Source organism: Parasteatoda tepidariorum, chromosome 7 (genome assembly GCF_043381705.1).
Source record: "Parasteatoda tepidariorum isolate YZ-2023 chromosome 7, CAS_Ptep_4.0, whole genome shotgun sequence".
Classification (NCBI taxonomy): domain Eukaryota; kingdom Metazoa; phylum Arthropoda; class Arachnida; order Araneae; family Theridiidae; genus Parasteatoda; species Parasteatoda tepidariorum.
In genome coordinates, this window is record NC_092210.1 from 21,712,875 (window position 1) to 21,736,974 (window position 24,100).

A 24,100-nucleotide genomic window follows, 5' to 3' on the forward strand; every position below is an offset into this window, starting at 1 on the left:
TTTCTATTAATTCTCATATTTAATCATACCTGTATATAATGTTGTACATAATTTTTAGTACTTTCACTATAGACTAATGGGACCTCCCCAGATTATACCCCATGCTCAGCTCTTATAATACAGATATGACTGTAAATTTTTTACAGAGGCTTCACTGCCACCACTCAAACCTCTACTTAGCCCATGCCACAAGTCACAACTATTATTTTACTAGTTAGATGAAGAAGTGAGATACTTTGTGAGATACAGGTACTTTGTTCAACATCCTATCCAGTCCAGTCCAGTCAAACTTCCCTTTAGCAACAATAAAGACTTGCTTCTGTCACCTCGACCCACGGCCTATTCCGTTTATCTTTAACAACATCAATATTTTAAGAATTACGTGCTATTATTACTACGGTACTAATCATAAAAGAAAAAAACTTGAGAAATTTAGTAAATTAATGATCAAATTATGTATTCATGTCTACTTTAAATGCCCAATTTTAAACCATAAACAGTTTTCATAAATGCCTTTTGTTTAAATTAAATTTTACTTTTATGTATAAAAGCAAAATTAAGACCAAGTTTGACTTGTTATAAACGTTTCAAATAAATACTATAAGGAGAAAATTTAGTTTAAAGAAATATATTTTAAATTAAATCTAAATATTAAAAAAAAGAAAAATTTGAAAATAAATTCGCTCTCATAAACATTTCGACACAGAAGAACATCCTGGTCAAAGCTAGCAGAAACACGTGCTTCTGGCTCTATAAGAACAACAAAATGCTTGGTAATTTTGATCAAAGTGCTTTGGTACTGATTTTGATGAAATTAACAATAAAATATGGTTTTATAACCTATGATAAAATTTGGTAAATGTGATAAAATTTGGTAATTCATCATGATACCTTAGAGCAGGGATGGCGAACCAATGGCACGCGTGCCATTTATGGCACTCGACGCAATATTTTGGACACACCACGATCACAATTATTATTGCACTATGAATTGTTATTACACAAATGTTCTTACACTATGAAGCATATGTAACAATTAAATTAAAATTCACAAAAAACAAACGAAATAATAAACAATTATTAATAAAAAAATTAACAACTAATGCTAAAAAACAATTAATAACGATAAAAAACAAGCAAACAATAAATAACTAGCAAAAGAAATTAACAGTGCTGCTTAAACTAACATTTTACAACCTAATATAAGTTATTTGTCATCTAATCCGCAACAACAGAAGTCACACTGATGTTACTTTTGGTTGAATTACGCGTTATAACTGAGACATTGCACAATGTATTTTTTTTTTCAATGTAAATTAAGAGTTTTGAGTTTATAGTATTTAATATTATTATTTTTCCAATAATCACGAAGTCAAAATTATTTGACGGCACGTCTATGATCTCATTAAACAATTTTTTAGAAAAAATGGCACGTTGGCGCATAAAGGTTCGCCACCCCTGCCTTAGAGCATGTCATAAAAGCTATTTATACCGCTAAATTTACTTTTCAGTTTTGTATATTTACTAAGCTGTGTGGTAATAAGAATTATAATTTTGAAAACCATGATTTCCTGTGTACCGTTACCAAATAAAAGGGAAAATTGCCAATTAAATGACTTAAATATTACATATTTGGATTTTATTAACCAGAATAATCTTCGTTCTTTTTTACCAGAAATGTCATTGCCGTACAGTTCGGCAATTTTATTTTTTAAAAATTTTCGTTGTAAATTTGATATTAAATTTATTTTTGTTTTTAAAATAAATGAAAAAGTATGTTCAAAATTTATTCTTTAGTAAAATTATTCTTTAAATTTATCATGCCTTTTCTTAAAAACCCTCTTCTCTCGCTGCGCAATCATGAAACTCGAGATTTCGACCGTTAACTGTAATAAACTGTTAATGTAATCAACTGTTGACTGTAATAAAACCATTCTCCAGAAATAATAAAATGTATCATAAAAGAGCGCACTATTCCCTTTCTTTGTTTCCCTTTCAAGGAGCAAGACTTATGCGATTACAATCTAAAATACGTCATTCTCAAACTTTTAGATAGTAATAAAAATAGTTACAATAGTTACTTGCAACTTATTCTAAAGTAACATCGATCGACGATGTTGAGTTCATAAACATTTTTGACATTTAAAAGACATTTTAAACTAGTTTAAATTTTACTATTTTGCCATTTTAAAGAGCGTGTAGTGCATTTCTTCATACTTCCATTTTAGAACTATTTTATACGGCTTAAAATTTGAACTCTCCAGCTTGCCATTTGTGATAAGATATTTAGGGCTGACGAATAAATTTTGTCTCGCAAAATAATGTATTTAAAATTAAACTATCATATTATTCCTGCACGAGAAAAAAAATTCTGATAAATTTACCATGTTGACACATTTCTAGTAATTAAAACTATAATTCTGGTATTAAAAACCAAAATTTACGGTATTTAAAATATTCATTTGGTAATTTTTCTGTTAATGTGGTTTACCGGAAACTCTGATTTTCAAAATTATAGCTCTTATTACTTAACATATTAGTATTAATGTTATTATTATTATTATTATGCAATATATATGACTCAATTTTGTTTTCAAATTCTACATTATTTTGGTAACCAAAAAATCATTTTTCTACGTCTGTTAACAAATTAAAAAGGGTTCATTTTATTCATGACTCATACTTATACATATTTCAGTCTGGCAAACTTTCAGGGCCGAAATTAAATGCTCTGATTTAGTGAATATGCTGTAATAGTTTAAAGTATCTACTCAACTCGTCTTATATATTTTTCAGATACGAAATTCAGTAAACATGAATAACTGAAGTGACATTGAAAAAATATTTTAATTTCTACCCGAAATGGAAATGAGGAATGAATCTTTGAATTAGTTACCTAGAAATGTCATTAAATGTAGTATTGTTATTTCATGAATTTTCAAATGTTGACTACACATTTATTATTAAACCGAAACTTTCCCAGTCGGAAAGTTTATTCAATCTTATAAACGTTCATATGAACCTAAATTATTTTTCCTTTGTCACAAATTTATCAGAAATTTACATTACGTATATGTTTGAGTCTATACAAAAAGATATGTATTCAGTTTATTAACATTGAATATTTTATGCAAACCAGAAAAGAATAATAATATTTTAAATTGACTAGAAAATATTTCAATTCTTTATGTAAGTTTTATAAAAGTAAAATAAAAAATATGTATAAAATATCAATAAAAATCAATCAATAATCCAAATATCAATAAAAATATAATCTCAATAAGAAATATATATAAATACTGTATCTATAATATTATTTTATTTTTGCATTTTTCTGTTTAAATGTAAATTGATAAATAATAGTAAATATCTATCAAAAATTTTTAATAAAATGAAACATTTTCTACTAAAACATTTTTTGGAAGATTAGAGTTTATTTATTTAGATGTTTCGAATTTTTATTTGTTTCGTATTCTAAATATTTTTAAAAGAGATTTTAAATTAGAGCTGAATAATTTTGTTTTACGAAAAAAAAGATATAATAGTAATAATAGAAGAATATATGATAAATTAAGAATTATTTATGCTGTATAATTCTTAATTTTTTGCTATCGAAAAATGAAGGAAATATCGTGTTTGAAATATTGATCTCAAAAGAACGTTAAAAGTATTTCTTTAATACTTTATTTTAAAAAATGCCAGATAAAAGTTTAGAGAGCTATTTTCTGTCATGCTCATGCAACGCGTACAGCATTGCACGAAGCATTGTACTTTCTTTAAGTTTATATGTTTCAACTTATAATTTGATGATTATATTTTCAACTGTTAAATTATATTATAATTTTCTTTATAAATTTTTTAATCATATTTTTTGATATAATGAAAAAATTCTTTGTTATCTGTGCAGTTTTATAAAAACTAAAAAGAAGACTGATATAATAAAAAAATCCCTTTTTGTGCATTTTTATTTAAAAAAAATAGACGGTGAATATCGAAATTATAAAATCAGATGGCGTTTTTCAAAAACCTAATTTTGTATGTAATGTTTCCACTAATAAATTTTATTGGGCGCGAAATTCTACTTAATCAGCAAATGATTCTTTTCATTCTGTAAAGGAATTCATTCTATTATTAACTTCTACTTTGAATATCGAAATGAATTTTCCTACTGACTTACTTTTCCTATGGCTTTCTGCTTGATTAAAATTGTACGTTCTAGAGTGTCTGTTCTAAAGATGAAACAGTCTGTGAAATAAAATTGCTTTCATTTTTCAGAATACGAAAGAATGAACTCCCTTGAGTGAACTTACTTCTTTGATCAAAAAGAATATTTGATTGAGGAAGCAACTTACAAACTAATTTGTAAGACTCTTAGAAATTAATTTGTGAATATTTTTCGTATAAAGATACCGTTAGAATATTAACTACACAGCAGCGTTTTTAAAATATATATGTTAATATTTCAAGTTAATGTAAAAAGCATTCAGAAAGTTTTTTTTTTCCTTTTGAATATTTTTATCAAAACTAAACATAGAAATAAAATAATTAAATCTGAAAATAAGAATTCTTTAAAAATGAATAACCTATAAATCGTGTATAAATTCGAATTTTTTTTACTACAATCAATATAGTTTCTAGATAGAAATGTCCAGGCCAGAAGCTAACTACATCCTTCAGTGGAATAAATCAATCAAATGCCGTAATGTTTTGGTTATGCATGGCAACTAGCTGTTTAAGCTATTCTTAGTGGACGATATTCCCATCCCAATAGAAACATATTCCTATTAGTTGCAATCTAACTGATAGATCATTGATGGATTGCTAATGGACAGCTAAAATGAAATGACGTCAGCTTAGACATCTCTATTGGTTCCAATAGAAGCATATACCTTTTAGTTGCAATCTAACTGATTGATCATTGATGGATTGTTAATGGACAGCTAAAGTGAAATGAGTTCAGCTTAGACATCTCTATTGGTTCCAATAGAAACATATCCCTATTATTTGCAATCTAACTGATTGATCATTGATGGATTGCTAATGGACAGCTAAGTGAAATGACGTCAGCTTAGACATCTCTATTGGTTCCAATAGAAACATATCCCTATTAGTTGCAATCTAGCTGATTGATCATTGATGGATTGCTTATGGACTACTGAATGAAATGAGTTCAGCTTATACATCTCTATCGGCTCCAATCGAAACATATTCCTATTATTTGCAATCTAACTGATTGATCATTGATGGATTGCTGATGGACAGCTAAGTGAAATGACGTCAGCTTAGACATCTCTATTGGTTCAAATTTTATATTAATATTTCCAGTAATAAATATCAAAAGGTTATATGAGCATGATTAAAACAGAATAATGAAATAAGCATTTACTTATTGTAAAACTCCATAATTATTAAGTAACTGCTTTAAAAATAATGTACGAGTTTTCTTTGTTAACTAATAATTATGTAAAAATTATGTGACAAAATTTTTCAAACGTCGATATATGCATTTTCATAAAATAAAAAAATACGTAGTTTCATTCATTTTCGAACAAATGCATAGAATTAGAATTAAATTAAATTTCTTCCCTTTAAATATTAGTTATCTAGAATATATATTAAAAATTGCAAAAATAAATTTTCTTTCCAGCCCCAATTTTTATTAGCTCTTGTTTCTCGTATCATTCACCGTTTTCTGGAAACGTTCTCTTCATATTTTTATAACTTTTTGACAATTTTGCAGCCATTTAGATAAAGACATGATTAATTTGACCGATAAATGTTTTCTGAGGATCCAGAGAAGGAAAGTCTAAAGCATGAACAGTTGATTCAAGAAGGAACATTTTTATCGTTTTCCGACTGTAAAATAAGTTTGTTTAAATGGACATTTCTTCAGAGTCACGTATTTCACTACTTTTTTATTCATTTTTTAGTATTTCCAGATTTTAGCCTTCTTTTCCACCACCAGAAATAACTAAATAATAAAAATATTTACCCAAAATTTTGGTTTAAAGTACGTATATGCGATATAATTAAATAATTATTGAAAGAGAACAAGGAAAGACCACAGAAAACAAAGGAATAAAGGAGAAGACAATATAAAACTATTGAAATAGATTTTCTCTTTAAAAAGTTTCGAATTAAAAAAATAATTAATTAATCGATTAAAAATTGAAATGCAGGCAAATTAGCAACTAAAAGATCTAATCTCATTTTCAACCCTGACAATTATATCTACAAAAAGTAGTACTTTCTGATATTGGTTTTATATCACAGAAGCAAAATAAGCACATTGTATACTCACACTATTGTACTGATATACTTTATGCTTTGGCGATATTAATATATCACGTTAATACATTCACTACTATATGAATTTCTACATTGATCTGCAACAGTTGTCTAGAAATTCAACCTTATTTTTCTTCTTATTTTTTTTCTTCCGATTTTTAATTTATGGTTTTCGAGTGTAAAATGGATTATATTTTTTGCAAATGCGTAACCACAAAGAAAATTATTAAAAAATAGCATTTCTCATTTGTGTGAATAAAAACTTAAGAAAATGTAATTTAATGCTGATAAAAGTCATAAGAAATGTTTTTGTAAGAGACTAGAAGATATGTGAGAAGTTAGATAACTTGTAAAATTATTATTAATTTGAAATTGAATAATTGTTAAGTAAATTTTTAATAATTTTAAGTAAAAATTTTGCTTAGAATCGAGGGAAAACCCTTTTTATTATTAAACATACTTTCGAGAAAATTATTCAATTCTTTTTTTACTTCAAATACTCAAAAGTCGTATTAATATAAAACTTTCTAATAAAAATCATAATTATTAAAAATCAATATTTCTTCTTATTTTAAGAACTCAAAACTGGTACTGAAATAAAAATTTCAAAACAAAGTCATAACATTTGTATATGGTTGTGAGCGCAGAATACTGTATTCGTCATTTGCTTCTATTTCTGAAAATTCGATTCAGATATAGAATTAAGAATTGAATTTCCTTTCTGCTATTAAATTCTATTTCTGAAAATTCTTTTCAGAAATAGAATTAAGAATTGAATTTCATATTTCTAGTAAATTCGATTTCTGAAAGTCACGGTATCATTTTTATAAACGTCATATCATTTTGAGTATTACGCTATGTGTATTGTAAATGATACCTAATAATTTAGCTTATTCAGATAACGAATCATGCCATGCTCAAAACATATTTTCCAAAGAAACTGTAAAAGTTCTTTCTTAACTTATTAACAAAGTCACAATATTTGCTTATGGTTGTGGGCGCAGAATATTGTATGCGTCTTTTAATTGCATTAATTCTATTTCTGAAAATTCTATTCAGAAATAGAATTAAGAATTGAATTTCATACTTCTAGTAAATTCAATTTCTAAAAATTTTATTCAGAAATAGAATGAATAATTGAATTTCATAATGCTATTAAATTCTATTTCTGAAAATTCTATTTCTGGGATAGAATTGCGAACTGAATTTCATACTTCTATTAAATTATATTTCTGAAAATTCTATTCAGAAATAGAATTAAGTATTGAATTTCATACTTCTATTAAATTCGATTTCTGAAAGTCACGGTTTTATAAACGTCATATTATTTTGTATACTACACTATATTTATTGTAAATGATACCTCATAATTTAGCTTCATTAGATAACGAAGCATGCCATGTTCAAAACATGTTTTCCAAAGAAACTGTAGAAGTTCTTTCTTAATAGAGGATCAGTAAGAAGCCCAGAAAATGCTCTCATGAAGTATTCTTTCTTAATACGTCCTACAGAACCTGTTTTCCATTATCCTAGTTAGTTACTAGGGTAATGGATTACTGAATCATTATCGAAAATACATCGAAAAACTTTCCTTTAGCTATGCTACCCAAATGACTGCCCTTTTTTCCCCTCTCACTATAGCTGATGTTTAGGGAATACTTTTCTGTAAGAAAAAGAACTTGAAGAGTTTAGTAGAAGGTTTTAAGTGAAATTCTTGGGCGGAAAATAAGATTTCCAGGGAGTTTGCCTTATTTAACTATAAAACAGTGATTAATTTTGACGAGTCTTTAAATTTCGAATATCACAGTGACTGAAAGTACTAAGTAGCAGTCTTTAATTGTTTTAGAAATTTAAAAAAAGAGTTAAACCTTTAAAAGTTAAAAACTTTTAGCAAGCAATGCTTATTTGGCAAATCAAAATACCAAGAGAGCGAGGGCTTATTAAGGAAGTTTTGAGTTAGGTGGATTTTGTCTTATGACCAAAATGTGAAGAATGGCAAATGCATATGGCACTATAAAAATATCCTATAATATTCAAAAAATTCTAAAAATTAAAATGGATCATATTTTCATGTAATAATTAAAAATAACTTTAAAAAATTTATTTCGTTTAATTAATTGAATTTTTTCAACAACAAAAAATATTTTCTTGTATTTATGAACTTGCTTTTTTCTGAACTGTGTATTTCTACGTAAAAATCTCATTTTCTGCCATCATTTAAAGCTCGGGTCTCAACACTGTAAAAAATTTCGGTGTATAGTTGCTATCATTGTTGGTGCTGTAGTACAAATTCATTTTTAAGTATAGAACTGTAGTTATCCTGCAAATAAAATTAAATTGACAAAACAACATTTGTTTGAAAGAAGTAGCCCGAGTATAATTCTAAAGATGTGCTTATTTTTTAAATTAAATTTTTCTGCAAGGAAGCTTTTAAATTTATTTCAATGCGCATGAAAATATGTGTCAGTTAGCAAACAAAAAAAATTAATAAATAGATAATTAAAACTATATCCGGGGAAAAGTGAATAAAAGTGTGGCCACATGCACTGTAAAAAGTATTAGTTCACTTCAACAAAAAAAGTTGTGGCAACAATACACCAAAAATTAATTCCAGTCAAGAGGTTAAACAACATAATTGAAGAAAAAAGTCATTAGAAAACAATTTAGTAATAAACAATTTAAATTGTTTTTTCTTAAATACAAACTGATTTTTTGCTCTTTTTTTAAAAACTGATATAGCAACACCAATACACCATGAGGAAGAAGTTTTAGAAAAATTCCTTTATTGTTTAAAAAGAATATATTTGGTATGACAGAATTAAATTGCTGCACCGAGATACGCTATCGGCAACAAATATTCAAATACTTTCACTGTTAAGAGAAATCTTTCATTAGGTTGCAAAGTCTTCAGAAGTTGAAACTACCCAATTCATTAATGTCCTCTTCGCTTCAATGTTCAATATCATTCATTTTCGATGGAGAAAACTCATACTCTTAAACAAATCTTTTATTAGGATTTCAGTTAAATGAAAAGTTTCTAGCTACTAAAGACATTCCCATTTAATGTGAAAACAGAGTGGCTTATAGATAACCATTTTACTTAACTTTGATGCTATTAAATGCTTCATTTGAAGTTAACTTTGATGCTATTAAACGTAAATTTATAAAGTCTGATTATGTTAGGGAGAACACCACAGAGGTTGTCTGAAGAAATGTCGTGTTTTTTCCGGGGGCGTTTCAGAGTTAGAATTAACCCCTTAAAAGTGGAATATATTTCAGAAAAAATTGACCAAAAATGGAAAAAAAATTTGACTGTTTAAATTTGTTCTTTATGTAATTATAAAAGCTAGATAATAGTTTTTTATTACAAAAATAAATATTTAAGTGCAATAACTACTGTATTTGTAATTTTTACATACATATAAAAAAGTAATGGATTACACGCACATCTTATTCAGTTAGAGCAAATTAAACAAAATTTTGAAGCTGAATATAATATTACTGATATAATATAATATAAAAACACAACAATATGATTTTCAATGCATAAATTTTACAAATCTTTTACAGTATGGTACATCCCNCCCTCCCTGGACTGAAGTCATAATCGGTGAAAAACTAGGACCACTAATGCCATCTATTAGGAAAATAGTGAATTAAGTATCGTGAAGTAGAAACGAACTCAGCTCTGACTTCGCAAAATAGAAACGTTAATTTTTCTCCTTCCCGAAGTCAGTTCGGGCATCACAAATACTGCACGTAGTAGTAGTTGCCCGAACTGGATTCGGGCGACACTGGCATGGGAAGTTTTCACAAATTTACGTATCTCCGGTACGCTCCCGTACGTAAGATTTTAAGTAATTCCGCATGCGTCCGTGAAAAAATATCAAACTTACGTAAGCGTAAAGGAAAATAGGAGATTTCGTTGAAATCAGTAAGTTAAAAAAGTTAACGTAGTGGAATATCATTTTAACTTTCACTAAAAGATCAAAACAAGCATTTACAATGGACGTAGATGATCTCTTCGTTCAACCAATGGGATACCTGCAAGTAACGTAGTGTTGGTATCTCGATCCTGATTGGTCGTTGAAAAGTGGCATTTGTTTACGTTAGCAACTGTTCTTTCCATTCTATTTCGAGTAAGTCAAGCCCTTCAATCATCAATTCTCTTAAGTGACACATTCTGAATTTTTTTACCAAGATTCTCCCACAACGATTTCAATTATTTCACTAAATATTTGTACAGAGACTTAACACAAAGACAGACGCGAAGCCATATGAAACACGACCCAATAAACTAATTATACATGGAAGTTGCCTGGTACACAAAGCAAAATATATCACGGTTACAATAAAATACATAAACAAATAATAAATCTGAGCTAAGTAATAGAAGTAGACAAGGAAGAATTATATTTCAACTAATTCTAAGTGCAATACGACTCTGTATTTTATTAAATTATCATTAATTAGCATTCTAACTTATGCAGAGAAACTTAGCTCAACTTTAATACGCCATTTTGCTGATAAGGATTAGCTCTCTCTGACGTTATAGGTCATATGTGTGGGTTAAAGACCCTGAATCCTAGTATAGGAGCCTTACTGTGGGTATGGGAGGTCTTCTTCTAGTGCCAGTCCCCAATTATTGTAATATCACACGATTCATTTCTAAATTTCATGAATGTATTTCTTCAAATTCGCATTCCATGTCCATGTTTTAAATTTGAAGGAAAGCTTAAACAGAAAGCAACACTTAACAGCTATAAACAGCATGCTTGTATCTTTGTTTTTGTAGCGTTAATCACGCCAACATAGCGTAAAGATACGTAGCATCTAAAACAAACACGAGCATGCGTAGTTGCTTCAAATCTTACGTTCCGGAGCTTACGGAAGCTTACTTAAAAGTGCGAAATCTCCTTAAAAAACATATTTATATATATATATTGATNATATTTATATATATCTTTAGATAATTAAACATGTTTTAAAATTAAGTTCAATCTTATAAATAAATGAAAAATTATGTGAACAAATGTGTAGTGCAAAAAATACCAGAGTGTTGCAGTTCCTTTTTAAAGCTCTCTCTCTCCGACTTGAATATAAATGACAATGGAATAATGTGCTCTACAGTTTCAACATCTTGACCATCAGAACAAACATTACAATTCACAAAATTAAATCTAAGCAAGTAGCTGTTAAAATGTTTTGGGAGAATGAGTTAATTTAAAATCAATAAAAATTTCCTACAAATCAACCACTGCAAAATAGAGCGGGGGGGGGATCTTTTAGTCCACGCAGCTTTTGGTGAAGCTAAGAATTCAGTGTACCTGTCCAAAACAGTTTTTTTCCCAAGCTGCGTGTTTCCAAAGTGACCGCGACAGACATCAAATGCTCAATATCAAGGCAAGTCACGCCTTAGGGCTTGCCTTGGTCAGCTCTGTCATTACCAATATCAACACAATGGCCCCGAACAATGATTTGAGAAGCAAAATTTTCTAACATGCTAATTAATTCGAGTAAATGATATTGTAAGTTACAAAATCAAGCACAACAACGTACACTTTTTTATGACTTTTGATTTTTAATCTTCCAAACATGGGGGATAAAAGCAATCTGAAAAATGGTCTCAGTAGTCGAAACTACCATGACTGCTGTGGTTTGTTATGTTCGAATTGGAATTTTTCAGTTAATAATTAATTTTTATATAATATCACAGGGCAACAATTTTTTTTCCTGTTGCATGAGATTTTTTAACAGATCTTAGTTACTTTCGTTTTGCTAAATTCAAATCTGCAATCACCTTATCCCTTCAAACCACAGTTTTTTATATGAAATTTTTTGTTTATTTTGTTGTTGAAATGTACAAGTTTAAAAACGTTGTATAAAACAGGAGGTCGGACAAATGTTGCAACACACTTCAGGAAATGCCATCGCATGTGACTAGGACCCCTAGCTGCGTATGACGATATTAGGGATCACGAGGTCTTAAGCAGTTTGAATCCCGATGACGTGCCCGTGCCCTAACTCTCCTAGAAGTTTTTTGCGTCATTTACGTGACCCCTTGTTAGGTATAACGTTTTTGAAATTGCAAATCTCGAAAAAAAAATGAACTAAAAATATTGTTTTTAGAAATATATGAAGCTTTAGGAGCAAAACTAATTTCAGATTTAAAATTCCCACACCCGAATCAGGCAATATTAAGTATTTGTATAAATGCGACAAAACATTTGTTCCCCGGTTCTTTCGTGAAGGGAGATTGCAGATCTTCAAAATAAATTCTGAAAATTTTCTGCAAAAAGAGGTTTAAGAAGTTGGCTAAATACTTGCTGATTATCTCAAAATTTATTTCCCATATGAGGCTTCCAAAATTAGTTCATGATAGCTGCAAAAAAAAAAACCTAAAGGGCTCTCAATTACCGGTTGTCGAGACTAAGACATGATGGTAGTAACGAGATCAAGTTTGTGCAAACATTTTAAACGAAAATTAAGTCTTCCAAATCGCTTAAAAATCTCAAAGGAACATTTTTTAATAGTTTAAATAAAAAAGTAAAATTTTGAAAATATCATTAGATATCTGATGGAAATATTATGGTAACTTTAGTAGGCATATTATGCAGGATTTTTAAATTTTCCTTATCACTTATAAATCTCAACGAAAAATCTATTGATAGTATAAATAAAAAGTAAATTCTTCAATTTTTAAGAAAACTGGAATAAAATTTCAAATTTCCAAATAATCTCAATATTGTTAAAATTTTTTAATGTTATTGAATTTTCTATTCTTTGTTTTCAAAGTCTCATAAATAAAATTAAAAATAATAATAATAATAATAATAAATCATAAATAATATCAAAAAATAAAAAATATCTCATATTTTTAAGTTATTTTATAGAAGTGTCAACTTCATTTGTGAAAGAAAAGGTTAAAATATAAAATTTAAAATGACATTTTATTGAGAAAAGAAAGTTACTAAGTACGACTACCGAAAGAAATTGACAGCAATAGCTAGAATTTCATCCAAAAGTACTGAACGTCTATCAAAAGAACAAAAAGAAAACTTTCAAACAGATTTTTCAAACTGTTTCTGTTTTGTGTCTAAAATAAGCCTTCTTGATGGCATTTACAGAAATAGTGAGATAGATTTAACAGATAAAATGCATTGTCTTTGACGGGAAAAATATCTTTAGAAAGATCTAAATTAAATTTTTCAAAGCTAAGTATTCTTTTCTGCACTTGATACGTTTTGAAACATTCAAGTGTGCATCTGCTTATTTATTTGCCTATATTTTTAAACAATAAATACCTCAAGGGGCAACTAATAAATCCAAAGGCTGGTCTAGTAACCCCTAAAAATAATATGTGAATGTCGTACCAATAATATTCACAAGCCGTAATACACTTCTCTTTTGTAAAAGTTTCAGAAATTATTTTTAAAGTCCTCTTTCGTAATGCTCCTAATTTTTGACACTCCTAAAACCTTGTTTCTTAAGTAGCAGTACGCGAATTACGTTCCAATAACATTCACTAGTCGTAATTTGCTTCTCTGTTATAAAAGTTTTAGAAATAATTTTTAAAGATCGCTTTTGGAATTCTCTTCATTTTTTATGCTCTAAATGTCTTTGAAATGTTTAAACCTTGTTTCTTAAGTAGCAGTACGCGAATTACGCTCCAATAACATTCACTAGTCGTAATTTGCTTCTCTGTTGTATAAGTTTCAGAAATAATTTTTGAAGATCGCTTTTGGAATTCTCTTCATTTTTTATGCTCTAAATGTCTTTGAAATGTTTAAACCTTGTTTCTTAAGTAGCAGTACGCGAATTACGCTCCAATAACATTCACTAGTCGTAATTTGCTTCTCTGTTGTATAAGTTTCAGAAATAATTTTTGAAGATCGCTTTTGGAATTCTCTTCATTTTTTATGCTCTAAATGTCTTTGAAATGTTTAAACCTTGTTTCTTAAGTAGCAGTACGCGAATTACGCTCCAATAACATTCACTAGTCGTAATTTGCTTCTCTGTTGTATAAGTTTCAGAAATAATTTTTGAAGATCGCTTTTGGAATTCTCTTCATTTTTTATGCTCTAAATGTCTTTGAAATGTTTAAACCTTGTTTCTTAAGTAGCAGTACGCGAATTACGCTCCAATAACATTCACTAGTCGTAATTTGCTTCTCTGTTGTATAAGTTTCAGAAATAATTTTTGAAGATCGCTTTTGGAATTCTCTTCATTTTTTATGCTCTAAATGTCTTTGAAATGTTTAAACCTTGTTTCTTAAGTAGCAGTACGCGAATTACGCTCCAATAACATTCACTAGTCGTAATTTGCTTCTCTGTTGTATAAGTTTCAGAAATAATTTTTGAAGATCGCTTTTGGAATTCTCTTCATTTTTTATGCTCTAAATGTCTTTGAAATGTTTAAACCTTGTTTCTTAAGTAGCAGTACGCGAATTACGCTCCAATAACATTCACTAGTCGTAATTTGCTTCTCTGTTGTATAAGTTTCAGAAATAATTTTTGAAGATCGCTTTTGGAATTCTCTTCATTTTTTATGCTCTAAATGTCTTTGAAATGTTTAAACCTTGTTTCTTAAGTAGCAGTACGCGAATTACGCTCCAATAACATTCACTAGTCGTAATTTGCTTCTCTGTTGTATAAGTTTCAGAAATAATTTTTGAAGATCGCTTTTGGAATTCTCTTCATTTTTTATGCTCTAAATGTCTTTGAAATGTTTAAACCTTGTTTCTTAAGTAGCAGTACGCGAATTACGCTCCAATAACATTCACTAGTCGTAATTTGCTTCTCTGTTGTATAAGTTTCAGAAATAATTTTTGAAGATCGCTTTTGGAATTCTCTTCATTTTTTATGCTCTAAATGTCTTTGAAATGTTTAAACCTTGTTTCTTAAGTAGCAGTACGCGAATTACGCTCCAATAACATTCACTAGTCGTAATTTGCTTCTCTGTTGTATAAGTTTCAGAAATAATTTTTGAAGATCGCTTTTGGAATTCTCTTCATTTTTTATGCTCTAAATGTCTTTGAAATGTTTAAACCTTGTTTCTTAAGTAGCAGTACGCGAATTACGCTCCAATAACATTCACTAGTCGTAATTTGCTTCTCTGTTGTATAAGTTTCAGAAATAATTTTTGAAGATCGCTTTTGGAATTCTCTTCATTTTTTATGCTCTAAATGTCTTTGAAATGTTTAAACCTTGTTTCTTAAGTAGCAGTACGCGAATTACGCTCCAATAACATTCACTAGTCGTAATTTGCTTCTCTGTTGTATAAGTTTCAGAAATAATTTTTGAAGATCGCTTTTGGAATTCTCTTCATTTTTTATGCTCTAAATGTCTTTGAAATGTTTAAACCTTGTTTCTTAAGTAGCAGTACGCGAATTACGCTCCAATAACATTCACTAGTCGTAATTTGCTTCTCTGTTGTATAAGTTTCAGAAATAATTTTTGAAGATCGCTTTTGGAATTCTCTTCATTTTTTATGCTCTAAATGTCTTTGAAATGTTTAAACCTTGTTTCTTAAGTAGCAGTACGCGAATTACGCTCCAATAACATTCACTAGTCGTAATTTGCTTCTCTGTTGTATAAGTTTCAGAAATAATTTTTGAAGATCGCTTTTGGAATTCTCTTCATTTTTTATGCTCTAAATGTCTTTGAAATGTTTAAACCTTGTTTCTTAAGTAGCAGTACGCGAATTACGCTCCAATAACATTCACTAGTCGTAATTTGCTTCTCTGTTGTATAAGTTTCAGAAATAATTTTTGAAGATCGCTTTTGGAATTCTCTTCATTTTTTATGCTCTAAATGTCTTTGAAATGTTTAAACCTTGTTTCTTAAGTAGCAGTACGCGAATTACGCTCCAATAACATTCACTAGTCGTAATTTGCTTCTCTGTTGTATAAGTTTCAGAAATAATTTTTGAAGATCGCTTTTGGAATTCTCTTCATTTTTTATGCTCTAAATGTCTTTGAAATGTTTAAACCTTGTTTCTTAAGTAGCAGTACGCGAATTACGCTCCAATAACATTCACTAGTCGTAATTTGCTTCTCTGTTGTATAAGTTTCAGAAATAATTTTTGAAGATCGCTTTTGGAATTCTCTTCATTTTTTATGCTCTAAATGTCTTTGAAATGTTTAAACCTTGTTTCTTAAGTAGCAGTACGCGAATTACGCTCCAATAACATTCACTAGTCGTAATTTGCTTCTCTGTTGTATAAGTTTCAGAAATAATTTTTGAAGATCGCTTTTGGAATTCTCTTCATTTTTTATGCTCTAAATGTCTTTGAAATGTTTAAACCTTGTTTCTTAAGTAGCAGTACGCGAATTACGCTCCAATAACATTCACTAGTCGTAATTTGCTTCTCTGTTGTATAAGTTTCAGAAATAATTTTTGAAGATCGCTTTTGGAATTCTCTTCATTTTTTATGCTCTAAATGTCTTTGAAATGTTTAAACCTTGTTTCTTAAGTAGCAGTACGCGAATTACGCTCCAATAACATTCACTAGTCGTAATTTGCTTCTCTGTTGTATAAGTTTCAGAAATAATTTTTGAAGATCGCTTTTGGAATTCTCTTCATTTTTTATGCTCTAAATGTCTTTGAAATGTTTAAACCTTGTTTCTTAAGTAGCAGTACGCGAATTACGCTCCAATAACATTCACTAGTCGTAATTTGCTTCTCTGTTGTATAAGTTTCAGAAATAATTTTTGAAGATCGCTTTTGGAATTCTCTTCATTTTTTATGCTCTAAATGTCTTTGAAATGTTTAAACCTTGTTTCTTAAGTAGCAGTACGCGAATTACGCTCCAATAACATTCACTAGTCGTAATTTGCTTCTCTGNTTATAATCTATTAATTTAAATAAAAATATAAAAAAATAATTGCTATTTTGCTAGTTAAAAACCAATTAAATTCATTCCATAACTTGACGTGCTAACATATAAATAGAAAATAAATGTTTATAAGTGAATATAAAAGAATAAAAATCTTTCTTGTGAAATGTAAAAGGTCCTCCTTTAATGAATTTTTTGTTGCATCCAAATGCACAGCAGTATACCACCATTTTTTTAAAATTTTATAGTTAAAAACACAGCTCATCAATTCACCTCCATAGGAAAAGAATGGGGAGAGGGTTTACTGGAGGGAAAATCGTCCAGGAATCACGTGACGATGTTCTTTGCAACGAGGGATGGGGGACTGGTTCTCTCTACCTAAATTACTCCTCTAAGGTCGGAAGTGACATAAAAAAAGTGGCATGAGAGCTCTTTAGGGACTATTCTCGCTCTTCGCGATTTTTTTCACATGCACTTATAATAATTTAAAAGCCGTTCTCCTTTGGTTGCGAAAAATTCGAATACGAAATGATTAGAGAAAAATTTTTACCTCTGAAAAAACTGGCAAAGAGATAATTTACACTGACATTAAAAAAATTTAGAGATACCTTTTTTTCAGTAAGCATTTTTCTTGCTCTTTTCACATATGCGATGGAGTAAAAATTTGATTCATGCATCGGATACAGTGTGAACGGCCCCTTCATTTTTAAATAACTGTCTGCATGAAATATCCGTAAAACCTGTGTTTTTAATGTAACATGCAACCAAAATTCACTACACAGTCCAAAATAAGATAAAATGTGATAATGAAACAGCTTTAACTCATCGAGAATCTGAGCAATTTAAAAAAAACTGAAAATGCATTTGCTTGGTTTACTCAACCTCTCGAACCTAAGTGAAAGTTTTTTTTTTAAATTCATTTGCTACGGATGGCAATACCATATGGTTATGTAGTTGAAATATTTTGTGACGTCTGTATAATGTCTGTATGAAAAAAGTTTTTTAAAAATACGTATAAATGTATAATTTTTCCCTGTTTTGATGTACTTTTATTAAGTATGTTTTCCTATGTTAAGATCCTAATTTGATAGCATTTTAGTATTATTAAACAATTTTATCTGACCTTGAGTTTCAAATATTTCTTTATTAAAGTGACTAATTATTAATAATTTCCCAGATTATGATGCAATTGCCGACAAATTACAAATAAATATTTAAGTACTGACTGAACTTCTTATTCCGCATTCTCTTTGTGTATTCTCTTGAGAGTTTTTATTTTGTTAATTAAATTAGTTTTTGTTTTGGAATTAAAAGCTTAGGTGAAATCGTTCACATTAATTCAACATATGGATTTACAATTTATCAAATGAAATCTCTACGTATTGTTCGGGGCAGTATTTGGGCTTATGTTATTTGACGTCACGCTTCTATGAATGAAAAAATCACGTAGCGTATGTATCGAGCATATTTTGAATCTTGTGATCAATTTTCAGGAAATATGGAAGTGTGTGCTTAGATTTTAATATATGTCATTTTAGTTGGATTATATTTCAAACACAATTTTATGTATGTATACAATCGTTATAAAAGTATTTTGTTAGCTTTCTATTAAGTTTAAATAACTTTGTAAGAATATGGTTAATATTTAGAAAGAATGCTCTATGAAAATGTTTTCATAGTTTTCATAATGTTTTCTTTTAGCTTCATGAAATTAAGTAAAACTTTTTTTTTAAATGTTATGAAATTTGATACTATTTTATCATAAATTATGAGCTTTAGTTATTAGCATGATTAATTTTCAGGAAGTAACATTTTTAGATAAATGTAAGGTTCTCGATCTTATTTCATAATGTGTTTCCTTTTTAACTAAGTTTTTAAATATTATTTCATGTTTATGTAAATGATATTAAATTTTAATGTTATATTACTAATGATATTAGTTTACTATCTCTTGATTAATAATGTTTAGAAAATATTCTTCAAGCTGAAAGTAGGGATTTATTGGATTTCATGTGTTATTGTAATTCAAATAAATATAAAGTACTTAGTGTTTTTTTCTTGCTTTTAAAAATAGGAAATTTATGCTACTTTAATATGGAACTGTGTATAACTTTCTAACCATTCATAAATTTTTATTTTTTTTAGGTTTTACTAAAATTATTTTTTTTTTCTAGTTACAAAATTTGTTTATGCCAGTAAACCTTTAAATTAAAAACCTTTTTTCAAACATATGATTAGTTCTCAGGAAATATGCATAGATTAAAAGGCAAAAGTGTAATTAAATTTTGAGAGTATTATTTGCTCCTTCTATAAAATGCTAAGACATTATTCTATTTGTGCAATCTAAATTATTAATATATAGTGTGTTCAAATAAATACATAGTCATTTTAAAGTAATTACTGCGTATTTGTTTAAATTAAATATTTTAATTTGATTATACTTTGGAACTCGGCAGTGTTGTAGATGTTTAAGTTTGTAATATAGCATTAAGAAACTATATTTCTCTGAATTTAGACATTTTTACGGAAAATTAATTTATACAAAGTAAATAAATTTATTTTTAAAAAAATTTAACATCATAAAATTATTCCAGTTTTTCAAATATTAACATCACATACATTTCAAATAATTAATAAATATGATGTTAAAAAAGGCTGTTTAAATTTAACATTTCTAATGATGAATTTCGGAAGAAAGTAAATTTATGTAGCAATGTAAGTTATAACAGAAACAGTTGTTTCAAAGTCTTATTTTTCTAAGACAGGGATCAGAAGTAGTGTGTTACAAGTAATGAAACTATTGTAGTTGCTAACTTTTTCATACTGTGTAGTGGTGTGTGCTACTTTTTAAAAGAGAAAAAATTGTGTAGTGTGATACAAAAAATACAGATTTTTTTTTTTTCAAATCTAATTTTCTGATTGAAATACTTCTTATTAATGCCTCATTTTAAAACAATCCATTTTTTTTCCCAAGCCCTTTTTAACGTGGATGTAAATTAAGTTCTTCAGCAAAATTAGTCTCCTGAAAGTACTGACTAAATTTCGAAAGTAGTTAACCTCGAAAAAATATAGTTTTTAAAACCACTGCCTCAAATAATTTTATAGTAAAACCTCAAAAATCCAAACTACTTTGGGGTTTGGGTTAGCAGATGTGGATTTTGGAAAAATCATTTAAAAATTGTGGAGAGCCCCTTCTTTCAAACTTTTTTTTATCAACAGTTTAAACATTTAGATATCTATTTTACTTCACGTACATATCTATTTTAACTTTAGTGCACAAAGTAAAATAACACAGTGCACAAAGTAAAATAACACTTTAAATCAGGGTTGGGGTTTTGGACGTCCTAAACTGGTTTTGGACAGGACACATGGATTTTACTGTGTTAAAGTGGGTAAAACTGTCCTAAACTGGGTAAAACTGTCCTAAACTAGGTTAAACTGTTCTAAAGTGTCCAAAACCTTGAGCTTTGGTAAAAGGTAAAATTTCTGTAGGTGTAACCATTGTACACATAATAATTACATGTATCAATAAATATTTGATATTTTTTATACAATTTACTATAACTTATTAAAAGAAAATAATATAATATAATAGGAAAAGGTTTATAATTTTTGAAGCTCTACAATTCATTGAACAACAAAAATGAATAACTAATCCTTCAAATATAAATATGCTTTTAATACTGATAAATAATATTTTTGCATAAGGATAAATATGGCAATATTAAAAAATAATAATATTTCTTTAAAAAAATACTAAATTTGTTCAAAAATTAACCTTTTATTTTTCATAATACTTTTTTTAAAAAATTTTTATAATTTCTGCATCACAGGATGACAAAAAAGACATATATTTTAAAAAGAAATGTTTTTTAAATATAAATATATTAGTTTAAATTGAAAATCAATGAAATAGAAGTATTCTTGTATAGTACTATAGATAAATAAACCTGTTTATGACGAACCGAGCACTTAGTCCCTAATATTTTAACCTGTATGGCTAGGCCAAACTTCAGTTATGTACAATTGAATGAGAGGACCAATTGAACTTGATTACTGATTAATCTTCCTTTGTTTAAATTGAAGAGTCAAACAATATTAATAAAACATTATACTTTTAAAAACAAATATTCTCTGGTATATTTAATTATCGCCGACCAGTCTGTGTAGGGGGCAGGGAACTGTCCTTGCATCAGAAAAGTTCTGGGTTCGAATCCCGGGCAAGGCATGGATGTTTCTTTCCCTCCTGTGTTCTATGTCCTTTCTCCTTTGTGTGTGAATGTGACCCGCCCTATAAACGGGTTGTGGTAGTGTGACGTGGGTGGCGCTGTTCCACCGCCGTGGCTTCGCCACAGGTGCCCACTGGGTAACGAAAAGAGAATTAGCAGTTCTGGCACTTTCTGTGGCCAATGGACAATAGCTCCAAGTGCCTGCCATTAAAAAAAAAAAAAAAAAATATTTAATTATCAATATGTTATTAGTTCTATGTTTATTCTACCTCTTAAATATTGTTCAGATAAAATTGTGACATAATTTGAGTAGAAGGATTTTGGACAGTTTAAGCCAGTTTTGGACAAAGGGGTTTTGGACAGGACGGTTTAAACCGTGGATTAATCCATTCTGTCCTAAACCTTGCCAACCCTGCTTTAAATAGTTTAAGAACTTCTCCTTAAATACATTAATTTGCGCAGATGATATTTTAAGTTAAAAAATCAAACACCAAGACTTACTTTCTCTGAATACACTTTATTTCCACAGATTTTGTTTTCTTAACCTTCAAAATATGAGGAAGGGGGTTTCTAATTTAAATTTAGTATGTCTCTCAAAATATAATTCTTAGTATTAAGTTAAATTTGGGATATGATAATTAATATAGTAAAATAATATAAATGGGCAAAATAAGCGATTTCAGTATTTGATTTTTAATTGGATTCAAGCAGGTTTTTGTCATATACTTCTGTGGCACATATTTTTCGAAATTTCAAGCAGTTCTGCAAATTTTTTGGTCCTTTTTTTATTATTGAAAAGTATAATGATTCCTAGATCTTTAAAACCCATGTTACATAAGACTCAACCAAAAACCTGATGTTTATTTGTAGGATTAAGACATCTATGGAAATATTATAGTTAAATTCGTAAAATTTAATTATTAACTTTTTTTCTTGTTTTCTTTATTCTTAAATTTTTTTGATATTTTTAGAATGGCTGAAACAGAAGGTGCTGCAGGTGGAGGTGCAGATAGCTCAGCAAGTGGAGAAGGAACTTTTGAGTGTAATATTTGTCTAGATACAGCTAAAAATGCTGTCATTAGCTTTTGTGGGCATTTATTTTGGTAAATGAACTAAGTTTCCATCTTTTGATTTTCGTAATCTATATTAAATATATTTTGAAAAATTAATTGTTATGCATTATTTATATATATTTTCTTTAAATTGTATGCCAATTTTAAATATTTTGCAGCTGGCCCTGCCTTCATCGATGGTTAGATACTCGACCCACTAGACAAGTATGCCCAGTGTGCAAAGCTGCTATTAGCAAAGATAAAGTAATTCCACTTTATGGAAGAGGGGGTTCTCAACAAGATCCACGGTGACAAAATATTTACGTTCATAGTTGTAAGAGTTTTGAAAAGATGTACAGTAGGGAACCGATTATCCGGAACGATCGGGACCATCGCTATTCCGGATAACTGATTTTTCCGGTTTTCTGAATCTCTACAAAAAGCCGTTTGTTTATTGTTAAACCCAACAAAAAAAAAAATTTTTTTTTGGAAATAATCTTAAAAAGAGGAAAAAACGATGAAGGAATACACTAATGATTATTTCCAAAATGATGGTTAGGTAAACATCTTTCAAAAAAGAAAGAAAAAAAATCCTGAAATCTTATAAGGAAAAAAAAAAAATTTAAAAATGGCACGAAAATTTATCGAATTTTGTTCCGGTTTTTTGGTTTTCTGATTTCCGGAATATGGGTTCTGTACTGTATTATATTTATTTTAAATGCATAATGCACACCTCTGTCATAAGAAAGTGAGTCGAAGATATTTTTAAAAAAATAGAAGCTTAAAACTACTTATAGTTTTTTTTTTCTTCAGAAATACTGTTTAATTTGTAACAAGTTTAACGATAACTTTTTAACCTTGCTGTGAGTCTATCTAAACTTAAAACACACAAGACCTGCTAACTCTCTGGCTTTTATCAGAGTTTTCACTACAGCTCGAGAATCTCGCATATTTTTTTCTTTTCTCGCATTAAAAAATTATTACCTCGAGAAATTCGCGCATTCTATAAATCAATTTCAAAGTTCGCAAATTTCTCGCATTTTGGAAAAAGCTTCGAATTACGCCATTTAGAATAAAAAAATCCGTTTTACTTTTCTACCTGGATCTTTCATTATTTTCAACATCTGCCCCATTATCTAGCTTCCCTATTTACTATTATTGTTCAGAACCTTTTCGAAGAACAGAACACAACCACGGAACTCCTTTCGGAACACATTTCTCTGCAACCACGCGTTTACTGTAGGTCAGGTTTCTTCATGTAAGACGTCCAAATCAGGGTTGGGGTTTTGGACGTCCTAAACTGGTTTTGGACAGGACACGTGGGTTTTACTGTCTTAAACTGGGTAAAACTGTCCTAAACTGGGTAAAACTGTCCTAAACTGGGTTAAACTCTCGTAAACTGGGTTAAAGTGTCCAAAACCTAGAACTTTGGTAAAAGGTAAAAATTCTATAGCTAAAAATTCTATTTCATGTATCATTAAATATTTGATATTTTTTATTCAATTTACTATAACTTATTAAAAGAAAATAATATAATATAGTAGGAAAAGGTTTATAATTTTTGAAGCTCCACAATTCAGTGAACAACAAAAGTGAATACCTAATCCTTTAAATATAAATATGCTTTTAATACTGATAAATAATATTTTTGCATAAGGATAAATATGGCAATATTAAAAAATAATACTTTTTCTT

The 24,100-nt window shown here is 28.8% G+C and overlaps 1 protein-coding gene across 4 annotated transcripts in view; it reads left to right on the forward strand.

Moving 5' to 3' along the window:
• Positions 1–24,100, forward strand: part of LOC107456813 (E3 ubiquitin-protein ligase RNF185) — a 69,425-nt gene that overhangs the window by 36,047 nt on the left and 9,278 nt on the right. The window contains exons 1-3 of one of the 4 annotated variants that reach the window (XM_016074771.3): positions 18,024–18,180; positions 22,325–22,456; positions 22,585–22,713. In XM_016074771.3, the coding sequence (XP_015930257.1) occupies positions 22,326–22,456; positions 22,585–22,713 (260 nt within the window). In that variant the 5' untranslated portion in view covers positions 18,024–18,180; position 22,325. Of the gene's footprint in view, positions 1–18,023; positions 18,691–22,324; positions 22,457–22,584; positions 22,714–24,100 lie in introns of those variants that run through there. The other 3 variants (XM_016074773.4, XM_016074774.4, XM_071183153.1) reach the window with 3 other exon arrangements.